This window comes from Glycine soja, chromosome 9 (assembly GCF_004193775.1).
Source record: "Glycine soja cultivar W05 chromosome 9, ASM419377v2, whole genome shotgun sequence".
Classification (NCBI taxonomy): Eukaryota; Viridiplantae; Streptophyta; class Magnoliopsida; order Fabales; family Fabaceae; genus Glycine; species Glycine soja.
The window spans coordinates 9411964-9439942 of record NC_041010.1 but is presented as its reverse complement, the minus strand read 5'-3'; the positions used below and the strand labels follow the sequence as shown (position 1 = coordinate 9439942).

General features: G+C 34.1%; 3 protein-coding genes and 1 pseudogene across 11 annotated transcripts in view; 2 read left to right on the top strand and 2 right to left on the bottom strand.

Moving 5' to 3' along the window:
• LOC114368590 (programmed cell death protein 2-like) lies at nt 1-3637 on the top strand. Of its 3 annotated transcripts, none has more exons than XM_028325798.1 (11): nt 1-131; nt 266-499; nt 612-695; nt 791-921; nt 1010-1107; nt 1755-1843; nt 1935-2043; nt 2264-2418; nt 2497-2567; nt 2935-3049; nt 3179-3577. In XM_028325798.1, exons 2-11 carry the CDS (start codon nt 296-298, stop codon nt 3341-3343), a joined length of 1221 nt encoding a protein of 406 aa, XP_028181599.1. In that variant the 5' UTR covers nt 1-131; nt 266-295; the 3' UTR covers nt 3344-3577. The 3 variants fall into 3 exon arrangements, with proteins under 3 accessions (XP_028181599.1, XP_028181597.1, XP_028181598.1); XM_028325796.1 differs by having other exon boundaries at nt 25-184; nt 3179-3637; XM_028325797.1 differs by having other exon boundaries at nt 31-189.
• Nucleotides 3638-5012: 1375 nt separating this feature from the next.
• Nucleotides 5013-27979, bottom strand: part of LOC114366916 (E3 ubiquitin-protein ligase At1g63170-like) — a 27178-nt gene continuing 4211 nt past the window's right edge. Inside the window, exons 1-7 of one of the 4 annotated variants that reach the window (XM_028323953.1) lie at nt 12321-12405; nt 10901-11240; nt 7204-7267; nt 7087-7127; nt 6291-6684; nt 5949-6078; nt 5013-5613 (exon numbers count right to left, since the gene is read on the bottom strand). In XM_028323953.1, coding sequence (XP_028179754.1) covers nt 6582-6684; nt 7087-7127; nt 7204-7267; nt 10901-11217 — 525 coding nt within the window. In that variant the 5' untranslated portion in view covers nt 11218-11240; nt 12321-12405 and the 3' untranslated portion in view covers nt 5013-5613; nt 5949-6078; nt 6291-6581. Of the gene's footprint in view, nt 5614-5948; nt 6079-6290; nt 6685-7086; nt 7128-7203; nt 7268-7530; nt 8035-10900; nt 11241-11339; nt 11411-12320; nt 12406-27979 lie in introns of those variants that run through there. The other 3 variants (XM_028323951.1, XM_028323952.1, XM_028323954.1) reach the window with 3 other exon arrangements.
• LOC114366915 (protein HAPLESS 2-like) lies at nt 11197-20407 on the top strand. Of its 4 annotated transcripts, XM_028323948.1 has the most exons (19): nt 11376-11505; nt 12794-12883; nt 12959-13102; nt 13342-13430; nt 13529-13568; nt 13728-13785; nt 13867-13927; nt 14604-14682; nt 14964-15098; nt 16095-16289; nt 16460-16540; nt 16623-16723; nt 17242-17359; nt 17926-17958; nt 18069-18162; nt 18259-18347; nt 18832-18947; nt 19613-19713; nt 19805-20407. In XM_028323948.1, the coding sequence occupies exons 1-19, from the start codon at nt 11500-11502 to the stop codon at nt 20206-20208; spliced, it is 2034 nt and encodes a 677-aa protein (XP_028179749.1). In that variant the 5' UTR covers nt 11376-11499; the 3' UTR covers nt 20209-20407. The 4 variants fall into 4 exon arrangements, with proteins under 4 accessions (XP_028179748.1, XP_028179749.1, XP_028179747.1 ...); XM_028323947.1 differs by lacking the exon at nt 11376-11505 and adding an exon at nt 11197-11306 and having other exon boundaries at nt 18069-18347; XM_028323946.1 differs by having other exon boundaries at nt 18069-18347.
• Nucleotides 20711-27979, bottom strand: part of LOC114368143 — a 10523-nt pseudogene continuing 3254 nt past the window's right edge.

Here is a 27979-nt window from a genome sequence, read left to right as displayed (position 1 = left end):
CGACTGAGATCTAACCTAACCCACTCACAAGAAACAAAGACACGAACGAACCACTTAGAGCTTTCTGCGGCGCCCTCTATCATTGTCGTCGTCTCGGTTTCTTCCCTTCTCGTGGCAGATGAGGTTGGAAGGTCAGAAACCGAACCGTCTAACCCACACAAACACAACCCAGATACTATAATTGGTTGGGTTCGAACCATATATTTCTGGTTTACTGCTAAAATCCTATGTGCCACTAACAGAATCAGTCTTTACTATCTTGCAGACTAGCACTTTTTTGTTTATTCCTAAATACATGGACACTGATGCCACTGGAGATCCTGTTGACAAGCTCAAGGCTATCCAGAATGATGATGTAGAATATCAAGACGAAGATGATGATTTTGATGACGAAGAAGAAGAAGAAGATGACCCTATTACTCTTGGTTTCGTTGACAAACCCAAGAATGAATGGTCTCTTCGCCGTCAATATTTCCCAAGCAAAACTGGTGGAGTCCCGGTACTTTACCATCTCATTGAATATGTTTACACTTTGCTTTTATCTTCCTTTAGTGAGCGAATGCTAGAGTTGTTTTTCGTGGTTATATGATCCGTTGTGATGTAAATAATAGGCTTGGCTTGACCCTCTGAATATACCATCAGGGAGATCATCTGTGTGTGACATTTGTGGAGATCCTTTACAACTCTTGCTTCAGGTATGAAGTTAATCCCTCATATCATTGACATTTGTATGGTTTGTGTTGTACCTGTGGATTGTGATATATAGTGTATTAAATGCTTGAATTGCTAGGTTTATGCACCAACTGACAAGGAAACCACATTTCACCGAATGTTGTTTGTTTTTATGTGTCCCTCCATGAAATGTCTTCTTAGGGATCAGCATGAGCAATGGAAACGCCATCCAGAGAAGCCATCTAGAAGGTTAATGATCATCCTCTGTGAAATAAACTTTTCCATTGTTCTAGTTCCTATGATTGTTGATCTCTGATTATGTAATGATTTATTGAAGTGTGAAGGTTTTCCGTTGTCAACTACCCCGCATTAATCCATTTTACTCACCTGAATGCCCTCAGTATAATGAGAGCCACGAACCTGCTGGCAGTGGAGGTTGGTTTACTCGTCATAATATTTTTGCTTCATTTGCTGAAAATAATCCCATCTTACAAATATTTGTTGTGACCATTTATGTAGTTATGTAAATCCATGGTAAATTCGTTTGAGTTTTATCAATTTTTACTTGTTTGAATCCTTTGGTTTGGTATGGTGAAGAGAGTTTGTTGTTTCTGTTTGATCATTATTTGCTGGCTTGTGTTTGTGTATGTCGATTTGTGAATATATATACCCATGATTGTCTCATTGTGAGTACTGAGTACTAGTGTTAGGGAGTCCTGCATGAAGTAAAAAAAGTTCATGATTACTTGTTATCCTCCCTTCTTTTATTGCACATAGTGACACCATGCTTTTATCTGGAAAGAAAATAATATGATGTCATTCTCAAACATAATTTTGGTTACCTTGAAGCTGAACATGCCATTTGCATAGTTGCATTGTATTCTTATTTTTGTTATATGCCACATTATTTCTACAGTTATTATACTAAACATATAGGTAATATATGGCATGCTTGCTCATTAAGATAAGTTGATTAGCACTTTTGATGACTTAGAGGCGTTGGACTAAATGTATGTGCATTCTATAACACAAATTTGTTCTGAATCTACCTCCATTTTGATAGAATGTTTTCTTACTTTCAGCTGCTCTTTGTGATTGGTGTGGCACCTGGAAAGGAGACAAGCTTTGTAGTAGTTGCAGACAAGCACGGTATTGCTCTGAGAAACACCAGGTAACTGAATTACTTAAATGTATTATGTATCCTTATTTTTTCTTCCACAAATTTGATTTCCATGACATTCCTTTTCTCTTCCAACTCACAGGCTATGAGTTGGCGCACAGGGCATAAAACTGCTTGCCAACAGATGAAAGTTTCTTCACCTGTTTTTGGACCCAACAAAAGTGGAACCACCTCCTTGGAGTCTCATAAAGGTCACTTTGGTTTAGAGTTTTGTACTTTTATTACAGCATCTATTTCACTTTTAGATGAAATATAAAATTAATAAGACTAATGGTAATATTTCTCATTGCTCATACATAACAATCTAATCCTGAATTTGAAGAAAATAATCTATGTGATAAAATTTTATGACACCTACTATTTAGCTTCCTGTTAGTTTACACATGAGATCATTCTTTGATTACCATACAGTTGGAAGCAAGAATCTGTGGCCTGAATTTGAGATCAGCATTGAAGATGAAAGTGAATATAATAGGGACATATCTGAGGAAAATAGCTTAGCTAATTCCTTGATCTCTAGGAACAGGAATGATGACACAATGAATTCACTTATGGATAACTTTAAGGTATTATTTTTCTTTTTATAATAAGAATATATAACTTGTATAAGTCTATTATTTGCTAATTATATTGTTTTTGAACAGGGTGATGATGACAAAAAGAGCTGGGCCTCCTTCCAGGAACGCATTGCCGAGGCTCCTGAACAAGTGTTGAGGTGATTATGATTCAGCAGAATTTGAATGTTTAACTATAGTGAATTTCCTTATGTGTCCTTATGGAGGTAGATTTACTAAACCAGTTGGGAGAAAATGTTGGGTTAACCTACATTTGATACAATACAGCCAATTTGAACAAGCTATGTCTGCATGATCTGATTATAGTAAATGTTGAAATACGGGTACAAAAGGTGGAATTTAAATTATGCTTCTTAATTGCCCTCAAAATCACATTATAAAAGGTGCACTGCTTTATAATCACAATTTGTGTTGTGATGTGTGATAAAAACCAACCATGTATAACCAGATTGATGGTGTTGATTTTATCTACATGTTATGTTTAATTACTTAGTTTTGGTAAAACAGGTATTATAGGAATACTAATGCCAAGCCAATATGGCCTGTTTCAAGTGGTCGACCATCCAATGCTGATATCCCTAAATGCAGTTACTGCAGTGGACCAATGTCTTGTGAATTTCAGGTAGTTATTTTAGACATCAGTGGTTGAAGCTGAATGTCATTCTGCATATAATACTATTTCTTTTGCATGGTCATGCAAATGTTTGCGTAATTCCTTTAGATACTGAGTTGCTAATGTTGGTGGTGCCAGATTTTGCCACAACTGCTCTATTACTTCGGCGTTGACAACGAAGTGGACTCTCTGGATTGGGCTTCAATTGTGGTGTATGCGTGTGAAGCCTCTTGTGAAGCAAGTTTGCCTTACAAAAATGAATTTGCTTGGGTACAAATTTATTCACTTTCCACAACCTTATAGAGAAATGTCTTTTTTTTTTAATTTTTTTATATAAATTATTATCGTTTTTAAATTTTGGGCTCAGAAGTATATGTTATTCTTCGTTTGACTTGGTGGAAGTATGAGGAAGGATTTTCTTTATCTACTTCAACTATCAATTTTGAGGATTGGCTGTTGATTGTGTAATTTATAGGATAGGCTTGATTAGGATGTGTACGTTTTTCACTGAAAAAATGATAATTAATTTTGCTACAATGAACAAGGTTGTAATCAAGTTTCACCGTCTGAATTAAAATAGAATTAGGTTGTGAGACAGTTTTTGGCGTGAACTAAAACATTTTCCTCTCGTTTGTAAGGTGGCTACAATAATGCTTAATTGCTTACAAGTTCAGTTTACTCTGTCTCGCTTTGTTTCGACTTTCCCGCATTCACGAACCATCATCACACTCATTTATCTAAATTCAATTTTGATGCACTATTTTATTCTGTTAATTCATTAAATTATGCTTTAGATAAAACTTTTTAAGTAATTATTACCAAAGTCGATTATTTTAAAATATTTTTTCATATTGGTCCATTTGAATTAAATTCACTGTTTTAATTTTTTTATTTGGTACCATTGTAATTAGGACCTCGGGTTCCCTAGTGATATCCTTAGGTATCTTCACAAGCATCTGTACTTTGGATTGACTGAGATTAATTTTTGATTGGAATTTAGTTTCACTTAAAAGTTTAATGTCTTTCTTTAAGAGTATATTTTAGAGGAAGTTAAATCCCATGTGTATTTTAAATTGAGGTAAAGGAGTCTCATTTAAGTTGTTACAATGAAAAAGCAGGATAAATGAGCCCATTCATCCCAACCATGAACAAATCCCATCTATCACCACCCACATTTGCTAGAACGTTGTATGAATTGCGTACTACACACCAGATGATTTGAATTCTATTTAATTAGTAGTTACATATATTAATGATTACATTAATTTTAAATAAGAAAACAAATGTTACTCAAATGTCAGATTTTTTTTTTTAATTATATAAGTAACAAAAACATTTTCTTTGTTGCCGTAAGTCTAATGTTGTTACGATTAGTATTGTGTAGCTGATCTTCTAAAAACGTATTGAGTACCTGATAATTTGAATTTGCATTTAATTAGTATTTAGATATATTAATGGTTATATTAGTTTGTAATTAAGAGATTGAATTTGATTAAATAGTCACTAGTAGAAAAATAATTAGTAGTAATTAATATAATTATAAACAATTTTTTTTTTACTAAATCCTAAAATTGTTGATGTCAATTGAATTTTTCTAGATCTATATGTCTATTCAATTTGTGGATTATATGTTACATATGTTTCTATAGGACCTGTATATCAAATTTCCAATTTGATAAAATGTTGGCACGAACTACCTTTGAATTTATTTACTTAAATTTATTTGGATATCTTTATCCTTAGGCCCCTTAGGTTTTTAATTCACTTAACTCTTCTATTTTTAGATTCGAATCTCAGAAAAAGAAAAGAATGAAAAAAAATAGAAATTAATAATTTAGAATAAAATTATGTAAGATTTTAGTTCAATTATTATTAACATAGTACAAAAATAATACAAAGATTTCAAATTCCCATACAATCTTTTATTTTTATTTCAAATACGAAGGCTATTTCTTTATTTTAGTTGGAAAAGTGGCAAAATGATAAAAGTAAATTATATATGTACGAAAGACACGTGTGTTTTTTCCCCCTTTAAGACAATGCTTGGTAACCGTCTGCTTTCCAAGCACGGCTTCTATCGTTCCAAATATTAGCAGTTCTAAGCTGATTATGAGACTAACCAAAAAGAAAGAAGTCTAAGCTTCTGTTCGCCATATATTCATATCTGAGCAATTTCTCATCTTCTTGAATGCAACATCCAAGAACTTTAACAAGATCTCAATGTTGAAGTTTGGCACATAACAGAACCTCATTCTTAAATTCTTTTAAACCTTGTCCAGATGTTTGTGAAAGCCTCTTAGCAGCGATCTCTTGTCCATGTTGTAGTGTTTCCTTAGCACCAAATTTGTGGGAAAGAAAATTAAATGTGGTTAATAACAAATTTTGAGCTTAATTATCAATAGCCACATAGCTCGCATACCCCCTGTATACAGGCCTAAAACTACCTTTGCCAAGCTTATAGTGATCTGAGAAGCTATTTGTGACATGTACTATTTAGGCAAAGTCAAACAAAGGTAGCTCAAAGTCTTCTTGTTGGCTTTCATTGTTCTTTCCTTTAACCCTGATGATGATCTCTGTTTTCATCCAAACAAGGTGAATAAGCAAAATAACATTTCAACTCATACTAATAAAGTTGGCTTTGGGGCTGTACTAGTTTGAAATTTATAGTATGCATTTTATTCTTAATTGATAGCTTAAAATTATTTTAGTCATTTTGAGGTAGGTGAAAAGTATATATATGTGAAGACTACGTTCACATGTTCACACGCTTTGCTTTCATTTCAAAAGAATGGACACAACAATGGTGTTGTGAATCTTTATGTGTCCATTCTAAATATGCATCAACTTTTCCATTGAAAGACTACAAAAATCCATACGAAAACAGAATGTGAGTTGGGCAAAGGCTTACCTTTGATTTTATTTGTGTTGCTCCAGTAAATGAATATGAAAATTAATAGCACAATAACAGAGGAAACAATGCTACCAATCACAACCACCTGTATCTTTGAATATATCCTTTTCATCTTGATTTTGTTGAGCTTGACAGGAAAAAAAGAAATAAGCAATCAACACAAGATGTAAATTGGGCATTAAGTAGAATTAAACGTATTTTTTCATTAGTATGAGGATGAAAGTCGTGTACGGATAAATTTCTCTATAAACACTTATTGAAGAAGAAAATAAGATCAACTAATGTAGTTAACTTTCATATTTTTCTCTCCCAAACATCTCCAAAATTTGAAGTTCATACCTGTTTCAGACACTGCCAATCTAATATACCGATCTTGTCCAGCTTCTGGAATCAGTCTTATATCTAACAGATCACCGTACCAAATGGTGCAATCACTACCTTCTCCCCTGATGTCTGAATTTGCATAAGTCGTACAGGAACAATCTCCGTACATTTTTTCTTGCATTTTGCAAGTGTCACACTTGTATTAATCCAAGACCTTGTAGTTTTTGGTGGCTTCACGTTACTGAATTTTTTAGAACCATCCTTGTTTTTTTCCTGCAGCTCCAAGTTTGGTTGTTCATGCACCCTTCATTCCAGTAATTTTGGGTCCAATTTTGTACTGGTTGCATAAATCACTTGGCAACATTGAAGACACCTTCCACCTTTGAGTATCTTTATTCCATGCCAAGTGCTGCTGAACAAGAAGTGTTTGATTCATTACAATTCTTGAAATTACTGACTTAACGGTCATGCTAATAGAAGAGGACCTACACAACCTTCATTTGCGATGTCTAGGGAGTAGGGACTAAAATAGGATTTTTTAAACATTTTTAAGGACTGATAATATGTCAGTGATCATATTTAGTCTTTACTCTAAAAAATATGTTTGCTGGACTTCATTACAAAGGACACAAGTATTGTTTATATTGCTATAATTCTTCAAAGTTGTGAGGTATAGCAACTGAAAATCATTATAAGAATTATTTCACTACTATTACCCGAGTCTGTATCAGCAAGGCATGCAGATTTAACTACGACCTAAAAAACGAAACCTCTACGATTGAACTAACCGAAACAGAAACAACTGACATACCGGCAGCAATTGGCAACCTCCCGATGCATTGGACCAGTAACCTACAGTTATTATACAATAATTATTTTAAAACAAGGAATTCATTTTAGAAAAATAAAACAATATGGAATTTCATGCCTGTTGTAGAACTGAGAGTGCCTCTGAAAATAAAGTGTAGGCGGTAGGCCTCATTAAGCATTTCCTGCATCAGAAAAATAACTAGTAAAATAAACTATTTTTTGTCAGATCACAATAAATCATGCACCAAACATCCTGTGATGAATGCATTCAAGAGAATGCCAGGTTAAGAAGCATAACTAATTCATCTAGATTCAACCTCAAGAAGATAACTCAATCATACCAATAAGTGTGTATATGAGTTTGTCAAGTTAACTATTTTTGGTCAGGTTACAATAAACCATGCACCAAACATCCTGTGATGAAGGAACTCGAGAGAATGCCATGTAAAGAAGCATAACTAATTCACCTTTCAATCAAAAGAAGATAACTCAATCATACCAATATGTGGTATAATTCTTGTTCAATTTTGTGAATCTGTACATATAACTCCACAAATAGAAAACAAATCAAGACCAAATGGTAAAATGACATCCCAAGTTTCCAACAACTTAACATTGAAAGGAAGTTGTAGCAGTGCTATAAATTGTGATAGCAGTCAGCCAGTCACAATTACACTATGCCAGTATTCTTGATATCATGAAAACTGCATAATGTGACGGCTGATGCAGCCCCAACTATGGTTGCAGTGCAGCGGTTGAATTGATACTTGAGACCCCAAAACCTTGATGTTGCAGCCACAATGTAATGGGCCACAGTTTAAAACAATGGTAATGACCTCAGCAAATTGTAGCTTTCCTGTTTCCACAAGTCCCTTGGCTTCTGCACTCACTGGAATTGAATGCTTGACAATTGGATGGAGGTCCAAGATATCTGATGTTTGGAAGGGTGCTGTAGAATTAAGATCATATTTATGAGCTGCAATGGTGACACCAACCAGAAAACCAAGCAATTTTTATGCTTTTACATGATACAAAGATTACCGAGTAAGCATAAATATAGAGCAAAGGGCTAAAAAAACTCCTTCCAAAACTTTCATGCTATCAAATACAGAAAATTGAAAACATCAGAAAACTCAGACTCGATAAATTTCGGTAAAAATCATTTACAATTTTACATAACTACAACACGAACAAATTTCAAATATGAACTAATTCAACAGAAAATGATATACCTTCAGACAGAGATTACATATAACAGAAATTTTCTTCACATGTGACCTATCATCCTCAGACAACTCCAACTGCTACAAGTTGAGTACTTGATTTGAAGTTCAAATATGTTGCAACACAATTATAGACAGAAATAAATAAACATACATAGAATGTGCACACAGGTAGAATGATGGGAATTGAGAGTCAGGGGCAGTTGTGACAGAGAAAAGTTCTGTGATTTCCATCCCTTACATTAATGTGCATAAACAATTAAGATTGGTAATTTCGGGAGGTAATGAAGCCCTAGATGAAAATGGAAAAGTAATTGTTGTTGAATTGGATAAAGAAAATGAGGAAGAACTGGTTTCCTACTTATTGTCTTGGGGACAAGGCTGATTTTTCAGTTGGAGGTGATGATGGGAACTGAGTTAGAGGTAGTTATGACAGTTATTGGTAGAAGGTAGGAGCAGTAATTTTTATCAATCATCTATTATTAGAATATGTTCAATAGTAACCATCATGCTGACAGTTTAGGACAGAAAGTTTGGAGTAGTTACATATTATTATGTGTGTAACAGGGGAATAGAAGTATATGTGTTGTTTTCCGGTAATTTGGATAGAGCACACATCTTTGTAGGAGCTTATGAAAAGTATAGCAAATCTTGCAGTACATGTTTAGATTCCATGCAGTGATTGCAATAACATATAGCTTTAAAGCAAATTCTATAATGACTATTGTCATAGTCACACATCTCATATATTGCAATAACGTATATGTTAGGACTTAGGAGAAATAAGAAATAGTTTCCAGCAGTTCTCATTATTTCTGTGCTGAACTGTTATGTATGGGATATGTGGCAGTTATTTGTGTGGTTTGTTTGGTGGTTAGTTGTATTACTCATGGGTTGGACAGTTATTTTATTTTGTTTTATCTATGTACATTCTAGACGTGGGGGTGGATTATTCAAACGATCCAGCCAAGTTACTCACTTTAGAGGGTAAAGTAATCGCAATCACTGATAAGAAAATCAACAATAAAAAATTAGATCGTGTGGCAATCTCTGTCATTGCATTTTACCATCAAACTTACATCATTAGCCCTTTTCATTCATTCAGTAATTGGGGAGAGACTTTAGAGCTCTTCAAATTCAACAAGCTTTCAATAATTGTCCCTAGACTAAAGAGAAGGCTACAGTTACTACATCATCACTTTTTTTTTTTGGAAGGCAGAAAATATATAGTATTAGATTAAACATATCAGTACTAGAGGTACTGGTGAAAAAGATAATACAAGACACCTATGGTGCCGCCCTCCAAAATAGAAAAAACCCAACCTAACCCCACCATCGAAATAAAGAAAAACCCAACCCAGCTTAACCAAAGGAATCCAAAATATTGGTAGACCAGTGATTAAAACTATTGTTGAAGTCTTTCTCTCTAGCTTTTAACCAAGACCAAGCTAGAAATAAAGCATCATCCATCACTTTAGATGAGTCAAAAGGTTTGCCCTTGAAAATCAGTAGGTTCCTATGCTGCCATATAGTGCTAGTTAGAGCAATCCACCATCCACACCATCTACTATGATTTCATGGTCAAATAAATTCCTCCTCCACTTCAGGTCCCAGCTCCAATTATCCTGAGCAAAATTGCCCATCATGGAAATGAGATTGTTTTGCTGTCTACTACTCAGAAATAACGAATTATATTTTTGCTCAAGGGTGCAATCCTCCCCTAACCAATTATATGTCCAGAAGTTAATTTTATTCCCACACCCAACCTTCCAAGCCATATTTTGGTGAAAAAAGCTGAAGTCAGAACCTTTGTCTCGGCCATTCTGGAATTTTGTCCATCCTCCATATTTGGAAATTATAATTCTGGCCCATAACTGCTGCTGATCAGAGGTTAAGGCCTATATCCATCCACCCAACAAAACTGCATTAAATTTAGAAATATCCTTGATCCCCAGGCCCCCATCAATCTTGGGAAGACAAATAACATCCCACTTCACCCAATGTATTTTCTTATGCTCTTGATCCCCCCCCTACACATAAAATTCCTTTGCAAGGATACCAATTTTTGAACTATTCTTTGAGGTATCTTGAAAAAGGATAAGAGATAAATTGGAAGAGCATTTAGGACAGAATTTATGAGAGTGATCTTCCCACCCATGGATATATTTTTCTGGTTCCATTTGGATATTTTAACTTCAAATTTTTTTTATCAGAGGCTCCCACACCAATAGGGATTCCCAGGTAATAAAAAGGGGTTTCCATTTGGCTACAATTCAGAATTTGGGCTGCTTCATAAGCCCAATTTACTTCACCCCCCAAAAATCCCAAATTGACTTTTTGCAAAGTTAATCTTTAGACCAGAAGTCATTTCAAAACCACTAAGCAAGACCTTCAAAACATAGACATTCTCCTAAGAAACCTCACACACAAAAACTACATCATCACTTAATCTAGTGTTATCATTCGCAAATAGAATTAACATGGCAACAGTCACACACGTTCACTAAATTTCGTTTATATAAGACGGAATGCCAAAAGTTCACACGAAATTATTTACCATATAAAAAAAGGAGGAAGAAACTACTCACTCACCTAGTACTCTCGTCATCGAGTTGGCCCAACGACACATACTGCGCAGAGGCAGAGGCAGAAGCAGAACCCTCTCTCGAAGACACACTCAAATTCCCACTGCTGCTCCCAATCCTGTCTTGCACTGACGAGGCGACAGCGGGTTGCTGCCTCCTCTGCCTCCTATATTCGACGCAAACGAAAACCATGTGAAGGACGCATTGCATAGCGTACCCTACAATCCACAACCTAGGCATGCCAGGCACCTCGCTCGCGCTCAAAACCAGCACGGTCCCTGCCGCAACCACGAACGCCAAGTTCCACACGGTCCTTCCATCCATACAGAGTTTCTGCTGAGTGATTCCTGAAATGCAAATTTTAGGTTTGGTTCAAAAGCAATCTGAAAAACAGAGAAGAAGCATTTGCAAAGGTAATTATTGAAAAAAAAAAGTGGAATCTTAACTGAGATTGGACTCGATTGCCAGTGAATCAAAAAGTGCAGGACACATACAAGTCTTATTATGCCTATTTAAAAGCCAAATTTCTTCCCTCTCCTACCATCTTAAAGTTTCAGATGCAATGCTTATTTACCTAATGAATGATGCCAAAGCTTCTTTGAGCAAATGGAGGTGAGCTTGTGCTTATTGAGAAGAATTTAGATTGGTTATTTTTACACTATAGGTTGTTCATGATTTTAATTACAAAACAGATTGAAAATAAGTTGTTCTAACAAATCAGCTTCTATCACTTCTGCGCTGATTTTCATTTTCCTCCCAAATACATAGATCCATGTTTACGTACATAATAACTTCATGAAACAGAGTGTTAAGAGTTATCCACATTTGTTAAACTCGATTAACACTTGTTAAGCAAAGCATGCCAACCACTAATAATTGAAGAAAATGCAACACAATGTCTTTATTCCCTTGCCAATGTGAACTCCCAATAATATGTCCAATTTCAACAGAGGACCAAAAAGTCGAACACAGTCCTTTTTGGCAAGGAAGGCTTGCACACAGGATCTTCTAATTCCAGTCCACAAGGCTTTCCCCACCATTCACAGGTTGAAATGTTTAAATATATCCTGTAAAATGATTCAGTACAGTAATCCCCGTAAGCCTATGTTGTGAAATTGCCGAATTGGGAATACTTTTATAATGAATCATTCAAAACACGTTTAGCCAAATAAACATTGTCCACCGAATTAACTCATTTGATTCCCCTATAACATAGCATTCTAAACGACACCGTGCGCAGGTTTAAAAAAACTCGAAACTAGCTTCTCACACATCCTATTCCCTTCCCCCTCTCTACAGAGTTCAACTGTTTCATTAAAAACTATAGCACCGTGAATATTCTCAGAGAATAAAGAAATCGCCAGAAAGAAAAAAACGATACAAAGAAGAAGAAAAGTGCAACATCTATGATGTATTATTTATTATACCAGTATACGATCTCGGCAGAGGGAACTCTAAGCACGTGAACGGCGTGGCCCATGCACTTCAACAGAGTTGCGTAGGGACTTCCGGAGAAGAGGAAAGTAAAAAACCGCCAAACCGCTTTGAATCTATTTTGGCGGTTACTGTCACTTCTGCCAAACCTCCAAACCGCCAAACCGCCTTACGTAGAGTGTGCATGTCTGGGAAACCAATTAGATACACACACCACATTTCTATGGTAACTTATTCCTCACCTTCCAACCAAACACACCATAAAGGAAAGTAAAAAACCGCCAAACCGCCTTTGAATCTTGGCGGTTATTGTCACGCACTGGCACACCCATGTATTATGTATGGGCAATTAGAGAACTGATGCATAACAATAACAATGGCATTGCGTTCCGCTATCACCCTAATAATCATCTTCATACTTTCTTCCTTCCATGTCGTTGGAATTCAAATCATCTCCAAATCGAAGCTGGAGAAGTGCGAGAAGAACTCCAATTCCGAGGACAATCTCAATTGTACTACCAAAATTGTACTCAACATGGCTGTTCCCAGTGGCTCGGTAAATAGATCATATTCACATTACGCTCCTCATTGTGTTCCTGTGTGTTGAGGTTGTTGTTTTGTGATTTTGCAGAGTGGTGGAGAGGCGTCAATTGTTGCGGAATTGGTGGAAGTGGAGGAAAATTCAAGCAGGAAAATGCAGACATTGCGTATTCCTCCTGTCATAACGGTCAACAAAACTTCTGCATATGCCTTGTATCAGTTAACATACATACGAGTATGATACTTCTCTTCTGTTACTTTTATTCACTCTCTGTAATCTACTTATTTTTGTTGCATTAACAATAACTTATTATTGTTATTATTAATTTATTATTATTATCGTTTGTGGACTAATCTATCACCATCTTATTCTGGTTTTGGAGAATTATTTTTTCAAAGCAAATTGTCGTAAGAGGATTGCGTACACGTGGATGTAATATTTTGTATGATTAAGTTTGAATTACTCGTTTGCAGGATGTTCCTTATAAACCTGAAGAGTATTATGTTAAGACACGCAAATGCGAGCCAGATGCTGGTGCAAATGTCGTGAAGATATGTGAAAGGCAAGCCATGTTTATTGCTATTTTATTATGAACTAGACGCTGACTAGAGTTTAGACAATGCTAATTTCACGGCTTGGTTTCTGCTACTTGTGTTGCAGACTGCGGGATGAAGAGGGTCATATTATCGAGTACACTCAGGTGGCCTTCTAACTCCTAATTTTAAAAGAAATTATTCAAAGGGAAGAATAAGAAAAGGACATTAGTGTTTGATCCCACCTCCCTCAAATATTCTTTGGCATTTTCACCTTTCACTGCTGATTCAGGTTTAACATATCTCTCTTTCCGTCTTTAATGTAGCCAATATGTTGTCCATGTGGACCCCAGAGGCGGATGCCTTCATCATGTGGAAACTTCTGTAAGTGCTTTGATGTTGCAACATTCTGTAAGTTTTTAGGAAACACAAAACTAACCGTTATGGGTGAAATTGTTTAACTAGTTGACAAATTGACAAAAGGAAAGGCCAACACTGCACATTGTGTGCGTTTCCCTGGTGATTGGTAAGCTTCCACCCTCCCCGTCCTTTTTTAATCCAATTGTGATTGATTTGAGCCACCCTGGTTTATATATGGTCTTAATTGGATTTTGTCCTGGACTTGGGTGAACATATGGAAATCATTTTTACATTGAACCGTTTACTTATACAGATCAAGACCCCATTCTATGTTATCTTGTCAAGATATTTGTTTGAAATCTTTCTGTTTTCATTGTGCTCGAACAATTTCAGATTATCTTTTTTTTTTCCTGTTAGTTACAGATTTTTAAAAAGTGTCAATTGCAATAATCAAATAGGTTTAAGTTTGTTGTAATTTTAGGGATTAGATAGAAAGGGGATAAAAGTGCAGTGGAGTATATTGATGTATTATACCCCTAGCTATATTATATTAATCATATAGGTTATGAAATATAACTAGTAAAATTCAACTCTTAACACTGATCATGTACGAATATTATAATTTAACTAAAAAATACTGCTTAGTATTAAATACCCTGATATTCTAACAATTTTATGAAGAAACATTGTTATTTAAGATTAGTTATAGTGTAGTTTTTTCATCATGTCATGTTTTAATTGTAATCACCTCTGAAATTTGCCAAAGTAAAAAGTGACTTCTTTGTTTTAATCATCAGTCACAACTTAGATTTCCTTCCCCCCCTCTCTCTAATTCAATTCAGGTTTCATGTTTTTGGCATTGGGCGGCGAACATTGGGATTTAGTGTTCGAATACAGGTGAAGAGTGGAACTAAAGTTTCGGTATGTAATTATTGGTTTCCTTATGCAACAATATTAAATTTAAACCTGACAAGCATCTTTTTCCATAGACTATGTATTTTGTCTCATGATGCTGGATATGTTGGTTTACAATTTTCTACATGTTCTCTTAGTTTTCTGATTTATTCAAATGTTGTCTTCTGCATCAAGTTTTTGGTATCACATTTCACATAGCATATAATAGATGTAAATGCACTCAATGAGTCATGTCAGGAATATTTTTTTACCATTTCTGTGTATCTAACACATAATTTGGCCGGCAGGAAGTGTTTGTGGGTCCTGAAAACAGAACAGTGATCTCTGATGATAAATTTTTGAGGGTTAATCTTATTGGAGATTTTGTTGGGTATACAAATATACCATCTTTTGAGGATTTCTATCTGGTCGTACCAAGGCAGGTATGCTTGTTTGACTGGTTTCACCGTAATTGACCTCTATTGACTTTAGTTATAACAAAATTGAGGTTCAATTAAGATAAATAATTGGTATGTTAGATTGGTTTCTTGAATTTTTTGTTACTTAAAAGTTACAACTCCCCTTTAGATACTTTTTGGATATTGGTCTTTTGCAAACAAATTGTGGAACATGTTTTTATGAATTGGAATATAATAAAATTTTACAATGAATAATAAATGGAGCTAGCTATCTTTACAAATATCAGAGAAATAAATTATAAAAAAAATCAGAGAAAAATAGTGTAGAATGCATTGATTGAATCAATTATTATCATGTTTGTTAATCGTACAATTCTAAATTTTGAGAGGTCACTGCATTATGGATAGACTTGAAAACATGGTCATGACTGTTATTTTTGGAGTTATACAAAATTATACTTCCTCGTGCACAATTAATGTGACACAAAAATACCATTTATTGCATATTCCAATCAATGGTGTACAAGTATGATATAGTATTAAGGGACTGATATTTAATGTAAGGCTATATGAACCTCCTTATCATTCTAGGTTATGTGAAAAATGGTTTTTCCTCTTCAAGCTCTTGTTTGTATGTTGATTAGCTTGGAGGTACCAAGATGTGTTCTTGCAAAAAATGTCAACATTGTAGCCATATGCATATATAGCTACTCAATGAAGAATTCTTGCAACCTGAAATCATATTAGAAAAATATAATTATAAGGAGGCTGATATATTGCAATTGCAAGTCTGTAGAGCCATGTGCTCTATTTAGTCACTGCAGTCTCCCCCACTAGTTTAGGCATTTCTTTTAATGACTGACCTTATTTCCCATTTTTAATGCAAATCACACACATTAATCTTGGCATTACTGCTGTAGTTATGGAAGAAAACAGTGATGAACTACTTTTACATACTTTCGGCATGATTCACAACTGTTATAAGCTTAAACACAATATTTACAATTTTTCTTGTGACAGGGCAGCCCTGGGCAACCACAGGATTTGGGGAGAAACATTTCTATGTGGATGCTGCTTGAGAGAGTGAGATTTACCTTAGATGGTATTGAATGTAACAAAATTGGTGTCAGCTATGAAGCTTTTAATCAACAACCAAACTTTTGCTCTTCTCCCTTTTGGACCTGCTTGCATAATCAATTATGGAATTTTCGGGAGGTTGGTACTTCAACAATAATTTTTTTCTTCTTTAATTCTTATTCTCATCTTGCTTTTTTGGTTTCATTTTTGTCATTTTCTTTTCACTTCTATTTTTGCAAAATGGATTTGGAGAAAAACTTCATTGATAGTTGTTGAAAATTTGAAAGAAACTTTCTTGTCCTTAACAGGCTGACCTGAATCGAATAAGTAGGAATCAAGTGCCGCTCTATGGTTTGGAAGGAAGGTTTGAAAGAATAAACCAACATCCAGTTACGTTGGAATAATGTTGTATTTATATTTAATATAGTGTCTTCTATTAGAAATTATTTATTTTATTTTATTTGTCTGCAGAGTGCTGGGAGTTATTCTTTCTCCATAGGAATTACAGAGGTTCTTAGTACAAACCTTGTGCTAGAATTAAGTGCGAATGATGTAGAGTATGTTTATCAAAGGTATAATATTTACTTGATATCTACATATGATTTCAAAACAGTCACGAGTGACTTGAAACTTTTGTTCTTTTTGTAATATTTCCATGTGAAAGTTGATGTGTAAAATTGATTTGTTATCTTGAATGAGATTGTAAGATGACAAAATCATTTTGAGATGTTGGACTTTGTAGTCATTCACTGACAAAATTGTTTTACCATATGATGTTGAACTCTATTTTTCTTTTCTTTTTTGGTGGGGGGTGGAAGGCCGTTACCTATCACTTTTTCATATGCTGAATACGAATTGCCAATAATGAAGTTCCTGATCATAAATGGATGTATACATTTTGAAAATGAGATGGGCAGAGAAAATATTTGAAAAATGATTGTGAGAAGTTTCTGCAATGTAGCCAATTTTGTTTCTATTGATGCTAGGGTGTGATTTTTGGTTTTAGAAACCTATAATGTCCAGCAGCATTATTGTTTTCATAGTAAAAAAAGCTTTTCTAAATTTGTCTGACATGGTTCTTTTTCTCTAGGAGCCCAGGAAAGATAATAAGTGTTAGCGTCCCTACATTTGAAGCCCTAACTCAATTTGGTGTTGCTACAATCACAACTAAGAATACCGGTGAGGTGGAAGCGTCATATAGTTTGACGGTAGTTTCCTTCGCTATAATGTGTTTCATGGCATTTGTCTTTGTTATCCAATGCTCCTTATACTTGGACAATGGAATGTTTGATTTGATTTTTTTTTTTTTGGTATTCAATGTTAGATATGAATTATATTAATTTTTATGGCACAGTTCTTTAAGGCTTGAAAGTGTTAGTGAAGTTCTTTTCTATTTTTTTCCTTATAATGTCTGATAGGAAACTGGGTTGTGATAAATTTTTTATAAATTTTTCTGACCTGTGCTCATTGTTGATATGAGGACATGATTGTTTAATTATCATGGTACCTAAAAGTCGCACACCACATATCACTTCCTCCTTGCGTTCCATAACATTCAGGGGCAAAATTGTTATTTGGTTAAATTATCTCTAGTTAGTTGAATTGACTGCATGACATGAATAGGAATTTAACAGATGCATGCTACTCCTGATGCTTTAGTTTTATTATGGTTACAAAATTAGGTTCAAATATATTTGAGGCATGCATTGTAGTCATTTTCCTTAGGGTCCAACAAGCTGTAGTTTTAGCTTTGCTACATTGTGTTGTCTTGCAGTTTAATTGCTCCAAGGATATCACCCTGATGGAGGTATTATGCTAAAACATATGCCAGAAGTTTGTTTTTTGCCCCTTTTTTTTTCTATACTTCCATAGGTCTTCTATTATGTTTTTTCTTGTTTGCTTGTAAACATGGTTCAGGAGCAATTTTTAATAATGAAGCCAAATGAGGTTACAACCCAATCATGCAAAATCTACCCAAGCACTGATCAGGCTTCAAAATATTTTTGTGCGGGTAAAGTTGAAGCTTTGGATTTATACGTTATCTATTCCGAGGATAAGGAACACATTAACATTTACTGTGTCCTTTTTTTGGGTTTTTTGGATGAAGTCGTATTAAAGGATTCTGATTATAATGAAGTTGATAGAGCTGAATGTCAATTTGCTACTACGGCAACCGTTCTTGACAACGACACACATGTATGTTCTTTCCTGGTACCTGAATTTAGTATGCTTTATTTTCTATGGCATGAACACAATGGTATTATTTAATCCATGTATCTGACCCAGATTTGTATTCTCATAAAACGTGAAACTTTCTAAAATCTTGATACTATGTTTCACCATTGCCCATTGGTCTTTTTATCAAACTTTAACAACTATAGTTATTTTGAACTGTTGGACAGGACGACAAAGAAGACTTTACAGCAGTTCTTTTATCTGCAGTATCACTACATAAATACATTTAATATTTTGTTTCTAATTACTTAAAATGGTTAGTAATAAGCTCTAGGTAATCAATAGCAGATCAGTCCGAGTCTGAGACATGAATTTGATATTGTAGAATTGTTCCCCGTAGATAAGTTCATTAGAAAGTTAGTCTTCTGATTCTTCACAAAATATGTTAATTATTGGTGATGTTATGACAACAAATTGTGAAATACTAAATCATCTATTACTGCAGGGTATGCCTTTTCAACCACCAGAGGCCAGTATAAATAGTTTCTTTGATTCTATCGAAAGCATATGGAATAAAATATGGAGAAGCTTAACAGAATTTATCACTGGAAAAACTTGTAGGTATTATCTTCAACTATACTTTTCATTTGCAAGTTATAAAATTTAAATTCCAACATTTAAAATATAGAAAATATGATTTTCTTGAAATTTTGTATATTTTATTCATGGGGAATATTGAGTTGCTTTGATCAGTATATGAATATATATTTCTTTATCAACACCACCCATATGTTTTGAAATTCTACTTATCAAACACGGATGAGTAGCACTGGCTTCTGTGAACAATTGGAATGCATTTTACTTTTCATGAAGGCAATCATTCGAATATTTTGTCATTAATAACATAAAGGATTAAAACTAGGATTATTTTATGCACAAACTATTATTCAACAATCTATTCAGTAACAGAATGAAACAAAAGTTAGTGCACTTATTCGAGATTGTTCTTTAGTTGCATTTGGATAAATTTTTTTCGTATTTTCTTCATGTTCTTTGAAATGTGGTAAATTGATACTGAGTTTGTGCCATATTTTTATTCTTAAGTGATTTAAATATTTTGTTATAAACTTGAGTATAAATCACCTACAATTGAAGCAGGGTATTGGAAGATCAATAACTATATGTTGCTTTCTTAATCATAACCTTTTCTTAATATTGATTCATCTGTCTTAACTAATTATTTGATCAAATCTCTTCCTTGTTCCTCGGTTTGGGTGGGAGAACAGAGAAAAATGCTCTGGGTTTTTTGACTTCAAGTGCCACATACAATATGTTTGCTTGAGTTGGGTAATGATGTTTGGTCTGTTTTTGACAATTTTTCCGACAGGTATGACTTCTATTCAATGTCCATTAGTATATTATAATTTGAAAATTCAGCAGAACAACTTAAAATAAATACTCTCTTCTTTGAATTGTAGTGCTTGTGCTATTATGGCTTTTGCACCAGAAAGGTCTATTTGATCCTTTGTATGACTGGTGGGAGGATATCTTAGGCGCTGATGAACAAATCATCATGGATAAACGTAGATTCAAAATTGACAAGGGGCATCACCATATTCATGATAACAAACATCATAAGCAAGAACTTAGGCACTCTAACTATAGTGCTCAAAATAGGCGAAGGACCACTTATGAGCATATGCACAAGCATTCTGAAAGGAACTCCGATTATTTTGATGATTTACACCATGTTCATAAAGAAATGCACAAGTATGGACATAAAAAACAGAATATGGATATTGTGCAGCATATTGTTGACCATCCTGCACATCACAAACACAGAAAGAAACGGGATAGCTCAAAGGGGGAGTTAAAGAGATGAAGCTAAAACATGATAAAGTGAGGCAAGAAAATTATGATAAACACAAACAAGTTCTGCTAGATGAGCCAGAGGCTGAGTAGATTCAAGCCCAAATGTATAATTTAATGTACGTACTTTTTAAATTTCTGACACTAACATTTTAGAGCAACTTGTTACGTATTTCATAGAATCATATATAGTTACGGTTTTTATCCTTTTACCTTCTCCCGTTTCCTGATATAGCAGAACTAGGAAATCAACTAAAAGAATTCAAAGATAGAGTATAATATATTAAACGTTATGTACTAAATATTCTTAAAAGAATTGTCTGGGAACTCTTTGAATGTTTAAATATATTTAATAGTAAAAATTATTGAAGACTCTTGATCCATTATTGATATGCTCCCTGTTAATAAGACACTTAGAACTTAATTAGAATCTTTGGATTAAGTAAAATAACCGTAAAATAAACGTGGCCAAATAATTTCAGTCAGGAATAATAGTAAAATCTTCTAGTCTAGAGCTAGCAGAGCTGTCCTTCAAATGGTGATAGTGACCCTGATGTTCTCACTGTTTAGCAGGCACAACACTAGTAATTAAATATGGATAAAATCATACAAAAACACGTTTTAAACCTTTTGTCATTATCTTATAAAACAAAAAACCTTTTGTCATTACCATTAATCACCTTATGACATGCACATACATAACAAATCGTGTGTGTTGAAATATTGAGAATTGATTTTCTCACCAATGAAAAAATCTTGTAGTCAATTATAGCCACAGCAAGATTGTGAAGTCCTGGGACATCAGCTTCCTGGTCAGCCTTTGTGCCATTCAAATCATTGTTTAAAGAAGCATATGTGGCCACATCACTCTCAGCCAGTTCAGCTTCAGGAGGAATATCTTGAATAACTTCCATGTCATTGATTGATAGCAGCAACACTACATAGGCACCATTACCTGAAGCAAGACCCAGAAGGAGGACAACCACTCCTGCTTACCTCAGGGACTTTGTTAACTAACTTTGCTGAGCTGGCGCATCCTGTAGGGGGCGCACCACTACGACAATGCTTGCCATTTGCTTGTGCAATCCCAATTCTGTTAGGATAGGATAGAGCAGAATCACAAATTCTGTTATTCCAATTAACAGTATAAATAGAGAAGCAATATAATAAGGCAGATAGCAATGAAATTTCCCTGAGTTTATCCCTTCTTGTGTCTGGAGGTTGTGGCCCTCAAAGCCAGCTTCTTTACTATCACGTATCATTGATACTATCTTCTGAGCTTGAACCATCATTATTCCCCCCATTAGGAACCTGGAAGTCACAAGATTTTTCAGAAGAACTGTGTGGGGTGCCTGTACTCCATGTTTGTGAATTATCATCTGTAGATTTCTTTAACAACTTCTGAAGGTCCGTATCAACAGAAAAACTAAAAAATATATTGTTGTGCAGGAACCTATTGCCAAAACACAATTAAAAAACATTGATGCGTCAATAATATATTGGATAAATAGCACAAGTTTTAAAATGGAAGGTCCTACTAACATGTATAAATGTTCTGGGTCAGTTGGGTTTATTGGAGGAATGCAGCCACTAATCACTCCAACAGCACCACTAATTGCTGCATCAACGAAGTCTGATGTCACTCTATAAAGTGCCCTATCCCGCATAAGCCTGCAGTAACGGAAAACTCATCCAAGAAGCAGAGATAATGAATGTGTCAGGTCATCACCAACAGAAAAAACTAAAGAACATTCATTCCTTTAAAATCACCAGGTTATGAATGAGAAAGTAAAAGGTACCTCTCAAGTGGAGTTGTATGGAGAAATTCTCGACATGTTTGCAACTCCTCATTCCACTCTCTTGGCATGCCAAGTGGCTCGCTACCATATAAAAGAGTTACTGAATTCTCAGCCCTGTCTGAATCGCATCTGTGTGGGGACCAATGAATAAATAAATAAAAAAAACAGGTTAGCATAAAAACTTCAAAAAATGACTACTATTTAACACAGAAAGTGCTGTCAAAATTTATATTCAACAAGTATTTATAACACCAATTGTCAGACATAAACGAAGCATGAAATGAATGTTGGGTCAGTTGGACTGCTAGGAAGCATAGATACAATACAAATACGATATGACACACACACATGCAAATACAGCAAAATTTAAAATTATTTGACACAAATTACTATATGAAAATGAGAAAATGATACCACTTAAGGAAGAGCAACCTGATTATCCAACCCCTGGAGCACAAGTTACTATAATGTATAGAATTGAAAAGATAACACTGATGAAACAAATTTCCAGAGATGGCTCACCAGGAACTGGGTATGACCCAAGCCACAAATTAGGCATCAATACAGGCTGCTCCTTTTCAAAACAATGTGCAGCAGCTTTCTGCTCCCAAATTTCGTGGAAAGCTTCATAATTGAAGAAAGGATATAAGTTTAGGCTCTCAAAGCCCAAATTTGGAAAATTTAAGTCTTAAGTCAATGAGTAATAAAATACACTTTGTTACCTTTTTTGAACCTGGGGCTAATCTTTTGCAAGAGAGTAGCAAGAGTTGTTGCTTCAAGGGTAGCTTTGCTTGGCCTTGGGTCAAAAGTCTTTGTGGTGCACGAGTTAACATAAAACATCCTTGTACTTCCCGTTATACAAAACACATTACCCTCCAGCGTTGTCACATCCAAATAAAATGAATCTTCAACAAGCCTAAAAAGCACAGAAAACCTTATCAACTTCCTTTAAACAGAACACAAATATGAAGTGCTATCAACTTAAGAGAGCATTTCTTGAGTTACCTTCTATATCTTGGGGGAGGATTGAAGGAAGAAAACAATATGCTCTCCACACACTTAACATCCTTCAATGAGGATGGTAGCACATTACTCAACAAACCAGAGATATCCTCCATATAACCAGGTCCATCAAGCTCTGGAACCTCATTTTCAAGGTATCTGATATTTCATGAAATGCAGTAACAAATTAGTAACTACTTCGTACATATTCCAGAGGCAACATACAAAACACTAAGTGCTAACATGGCATAATTAACCCGTATCACAGGTTCAATCTCTCACATTCTTATTTCTCCTTACGGTTTTAAAATACAACTGATGTTAAGTTTTTTGGTCTCTGTGACCATGTTGCAATAATAAGTAGTAGGTGATACATTTTCTCATTGTCATATAGTAATTTGTGTCGAATAATTTTAAATTTTGCTGTATTTGCGCGTGTGTGCGTCATATCGTATCTGTATTGTATCTATGCTTCCTAGCAATCCAACTGACCCAACATTCATTTCATGCTTTGTTTATGTCTGACGATTGGTGTTATAAATACTTGTTGAATATAAATTTTGACATCACTTTCTGCTATTAAAATAGTAGTCATTTTTTGAAGTTTTTATGCTAACCTGTTTTATTTATTTATTTATTTATTCATTGGTCCCCACACTAACTTTTAGTATGGATTTTAAACTTTATTCAGTGTTGATGAAAGGTGATTGTTTTTTTTCCTAATAAACAAGGTTGATAAACTTTGGTTGGCTCAAGGTAGTGAGATATTGATTATTGTAATTGTATCACTTCATTTGACTTGCAAGTCAACTCTTAGTGGCATGAAATTATTCATTTAATATGCTTGTTTGAACAAGACCACAATTTAAAACATAAGGCCTCCTGAATTTTTATTTATTTTATAAAGGTACTAAACAGCCATAAAGGGAAGAGAATTATCCCATACCTCCTGAATTCTAAGCTTTATCTTGTTCCTTGTCATTCTGCCGAGAAAGTGAGGTGGATAAGGAAGCATTGGGATTAGAAAGGGAAAGCAACTCTTTAGTATGCCGAACATGAACCCTTATGAACCTATCATCATACAATGCTGCAAACACAAATTCTCCACATTATAATCTGCCAATTTTAAATGTCCAACACGATGTCTCACTTCACTCGATAAACACCTCCAGATTTCTCAAGAACCAACATTGATTAACAAATCAGTAATTATAATCTTATATGCACTTTCTCTTTCATCCCATTTTCTCTTATCTTTCTCGTTTTTTCCTATCAGATTACTTATCACATTTGTCACTTTCTCTCTCTCTCTCTCTCTCTCTCTTTCTTTTCTTTTTTCTTCTTGTCCTTTCTTCACTCCACCTATGTACACCCGACTTATTCACTAGTCTTAACTAATTACCATACCTGAACCATTTCCAAGGACAACACCACAACCGGTAATACCAGTAACCTCCACAACTATGAGAAGTTTATCCAAACAAAATTTTAACTTGTGTTGAAAGCTTAATTCATTTTACCTTACAAGTACTTATTGACAAGTTAAACAAAGAGGGCCTAACTAAATCACTAAGGGTAAATAACCATTTTGGTCTTGGAAAGTGTATATCAGTAGTAGGACAAAATTGTCGCACTTTTCACACAGAGTCTAAATCAGAATTTTGTTCTTTCAATAATTAAATTGTCACTGAATTACACTTTCAAGGGTCAAAATAGTCATTTACCCAAATAACTAATTAATACTTGACGTGCATGTGACCATTTCCAAGAACAAACCAGCCGTGGTAATGTATGTAACCTCCGAAATCACACTGTAATCATCGACGCGGTGAACGTGGCCATCCTTCGTGTGCAACGAGTCCTAGCACGTGATGAAAGCATGCCTCCTTAGACTCAAGAAGGAACTGTCTTACGTCCATCACAGTGTCCCCTTCACTCAAACGCGAAAAAAAAAAACAAATTCACGAAACAAACAAACAACTCACAAACGCACTTAATTCGCGTAAGGCGTAACAACAAACAAATCAGAAGAACGACAACAACAACATGCAGAAGCAGAACAGAATCTCACACGTTGAAACTCTCAAGTCTCCCCTGAACGACAATCTTCTCCCTTGAACGACAATCTTTTCCCCTGTTATCATTCTGATGAAGGCAAGGGAACCCCGAGGATCATCATCTGCACGTACGAATGATCAACTCGCACAATATCAATTTATTATTTAAAATGTACATTAAATTGAAATCCATGCAATATAACGTGTATGTATGTAAGAAATTGAATCAACGCTGTTTTGTTGTTTCTGTATCTGCATTCCGCGTTTCATCCACATTGTTCTTCTTCTTCTTATCCATTGGAATGTTCTCTGCAGCCCTATCGTTGTTGATGTTGTTGTTGTTACGACTCGGTCTTTTTTCTGCTTATGCCCTTGCTTGGTTTCGCTACCATTTCTGAACAAAACAGTGAGTGATCACTCTGTTACTGTTAGTTACATATCAATAAACAGAGTGGAAAAATAGAGAAAAGAGGGTTTTAGTAGGAGTATATGGAAATGAAAAGAGTGAGGTTTTAGTGTTTTGGTGGTGACGGGTGAGAATGGGACTAGACAGGCTGGAGAATTTACTTAGGCCGGGCTATTTTTCTTTTTATTAATTAACCACTGTAATCATCCGGTGTTGAATTCAATTACACTTAAAATTTAAATATATATATATATATATATATATATATATATATATATATATATATATATATATATATATATATATATTCTATTTCTTTTTTGAGAAAAAAAGTTTATATATGCATTGAAAGTGTAAAAAGTTTTACACACTTATTCAATCATATCCATCATGTATGATAATTTTTATTGATGATTTTTAAAATAATTAATTATCTTAAGGTAATTCAAATAGTAATTTATGATTAAATAGTAATATATAAATATTAAACTCTTTTTTAAAGAAAAATTCTTTCTGTCTCTTATCGACTATCGTCTAAGCTTAAATTGAGGTAACCAAGAGTATAATTAAAAAAATATTACTTTAAGTTTTGAAAACAATAAATAAATAGGAGTAAAACCATTTCAAAAAAAAAATTATAACAACTATTCCAAAAATTTTCCATTTTAAAAGAAACAAACAAAGTAATTAAAAGAATAATTTTTATTAAACGTGACAAGAAATGTAAAAATTTTTTAGGGTCACATTCTTTAACACACTTTTTTTACCATTAAAAATTTAATAAAAATTACAAAATTCAGTAGGTCTCACATTTTATTTAATGATTCTCACCTAATTTTATATTTTTCAATACATATTTACCAATAAGAAAGAGTATTGTGGAGGAGTGTGTTGCTACTAAGAGTGAAAATGGGTTGGGTTGGGTCCAACCTTATCTAAGTTAGGTCTAACACTTTTATATTTTTACAACTCAAGTTTGAGCATCTAGACTTGACCTTTGTATAAGTCTGTCTGGTCCGTTAGTCAATTTAAAGGCATGTTTCATATTAAGAAGGGTAAAAAATATTATTTTTTTAACAAAACCAAAGATTTTCATAAAAAACAATAAGGAAATTTTAAACCACAAGATATGAACAAAACTTGCCAACAAATATTACATGTAACATGCTACCAAAGTCTTTTATGTCCCACCAAAAGAAAGAGTCTATATTCTTGTTATCCATCTATGCCTATATGAATTAACCTCTTCCGAACATTAATTAAAATTATTCAAATCATCAAACTACTAAAATAATTTTATAATTTAAATAAAATAATTATGATATTATATATCATATTAATAATAATATTTTTATTAAAAAAATTATCATTGCTAAATGAGCTCATCCTTCGAGCCTAATTGGCTTTTCTTAAGACCCATGGCCTGACCTTTTGACTAAACAAGTTTTTTAAAAAGCTTGAACCTGACTTTTTTTACTCAATGAGTTAGGCCAAACCAAGTCTTACATGGGCCAGGCCATAGGCGGAAAATGGGTGGTCCAACCAAATTTCACCTCTAATTGTTAGCACTCATCTTCTCTCTATTGTTGATTAAAAATTATAATAATTACGAATCTCATTTTTCATTTAATAATTTTCTCCTGATCTAAAAGAAAAGGAGTCAAATTTTAAGATTTCTAATATATTTGGATCAATAATAAAAAAATGTTGTTTGCATTCATCTACACAAAATTAACCATGTTACTCGGTTGACAAAATTTGATATACTTATAAAATATATATATATTTTTCTGATCTTTTATGTATGTAACATATAAGTTTATTTTTTGTTCTAATCACAAGAAACATGAAATTCACTTTTAGGTGTATTAATTGTTGATTGTCTATTTCTATTCTTTGTTCATTTTGAAGTATATTAATGAGATACTCACTCATTTTCTGTGCAACTAAATGCACTATTTATTAATTGATGGCCTATAAACACTATAAGTCACATTAGTTGGTTGAAAAAATTTATCTCAATAACTGGAATTATGACATTTTAAGTCGGTTAAATCACAAATTTTACGACGATTTTGAACCGTCATAGGACATCATAAAAAGTAAAAATAATACATCAACGGTTGACACAACCGTCTTTGTATGTTACACTTTTTACGACAGTTATACCATAACCGTCTTAGAAAGTTATTGGAATCTAAGACGGTTATTGTAATAACCGTCTTAATATACCCAACAAAACAATGCCTTTTTACGACGATTATACAATCATGGAAGCAAACTACATACTAAGACGATTATTCAAATAATCGTCGTAGTATGTTGAATATACTAAGACGGTGAATCCTAGAACCGTCTTAGTAGGTGTTGAATTTTTTTTTAGTATTTTTTGGGCCTCTTTTTTTTTTTGCAATTTTTTTTTGGTTTTTTATTTGTTGCTCTCTAGTATCTTTAAATAAGACGTACATTTATGTCAACCAAAAGTATCATAATCATATATGTGTGATCTGTCAAGGAAAA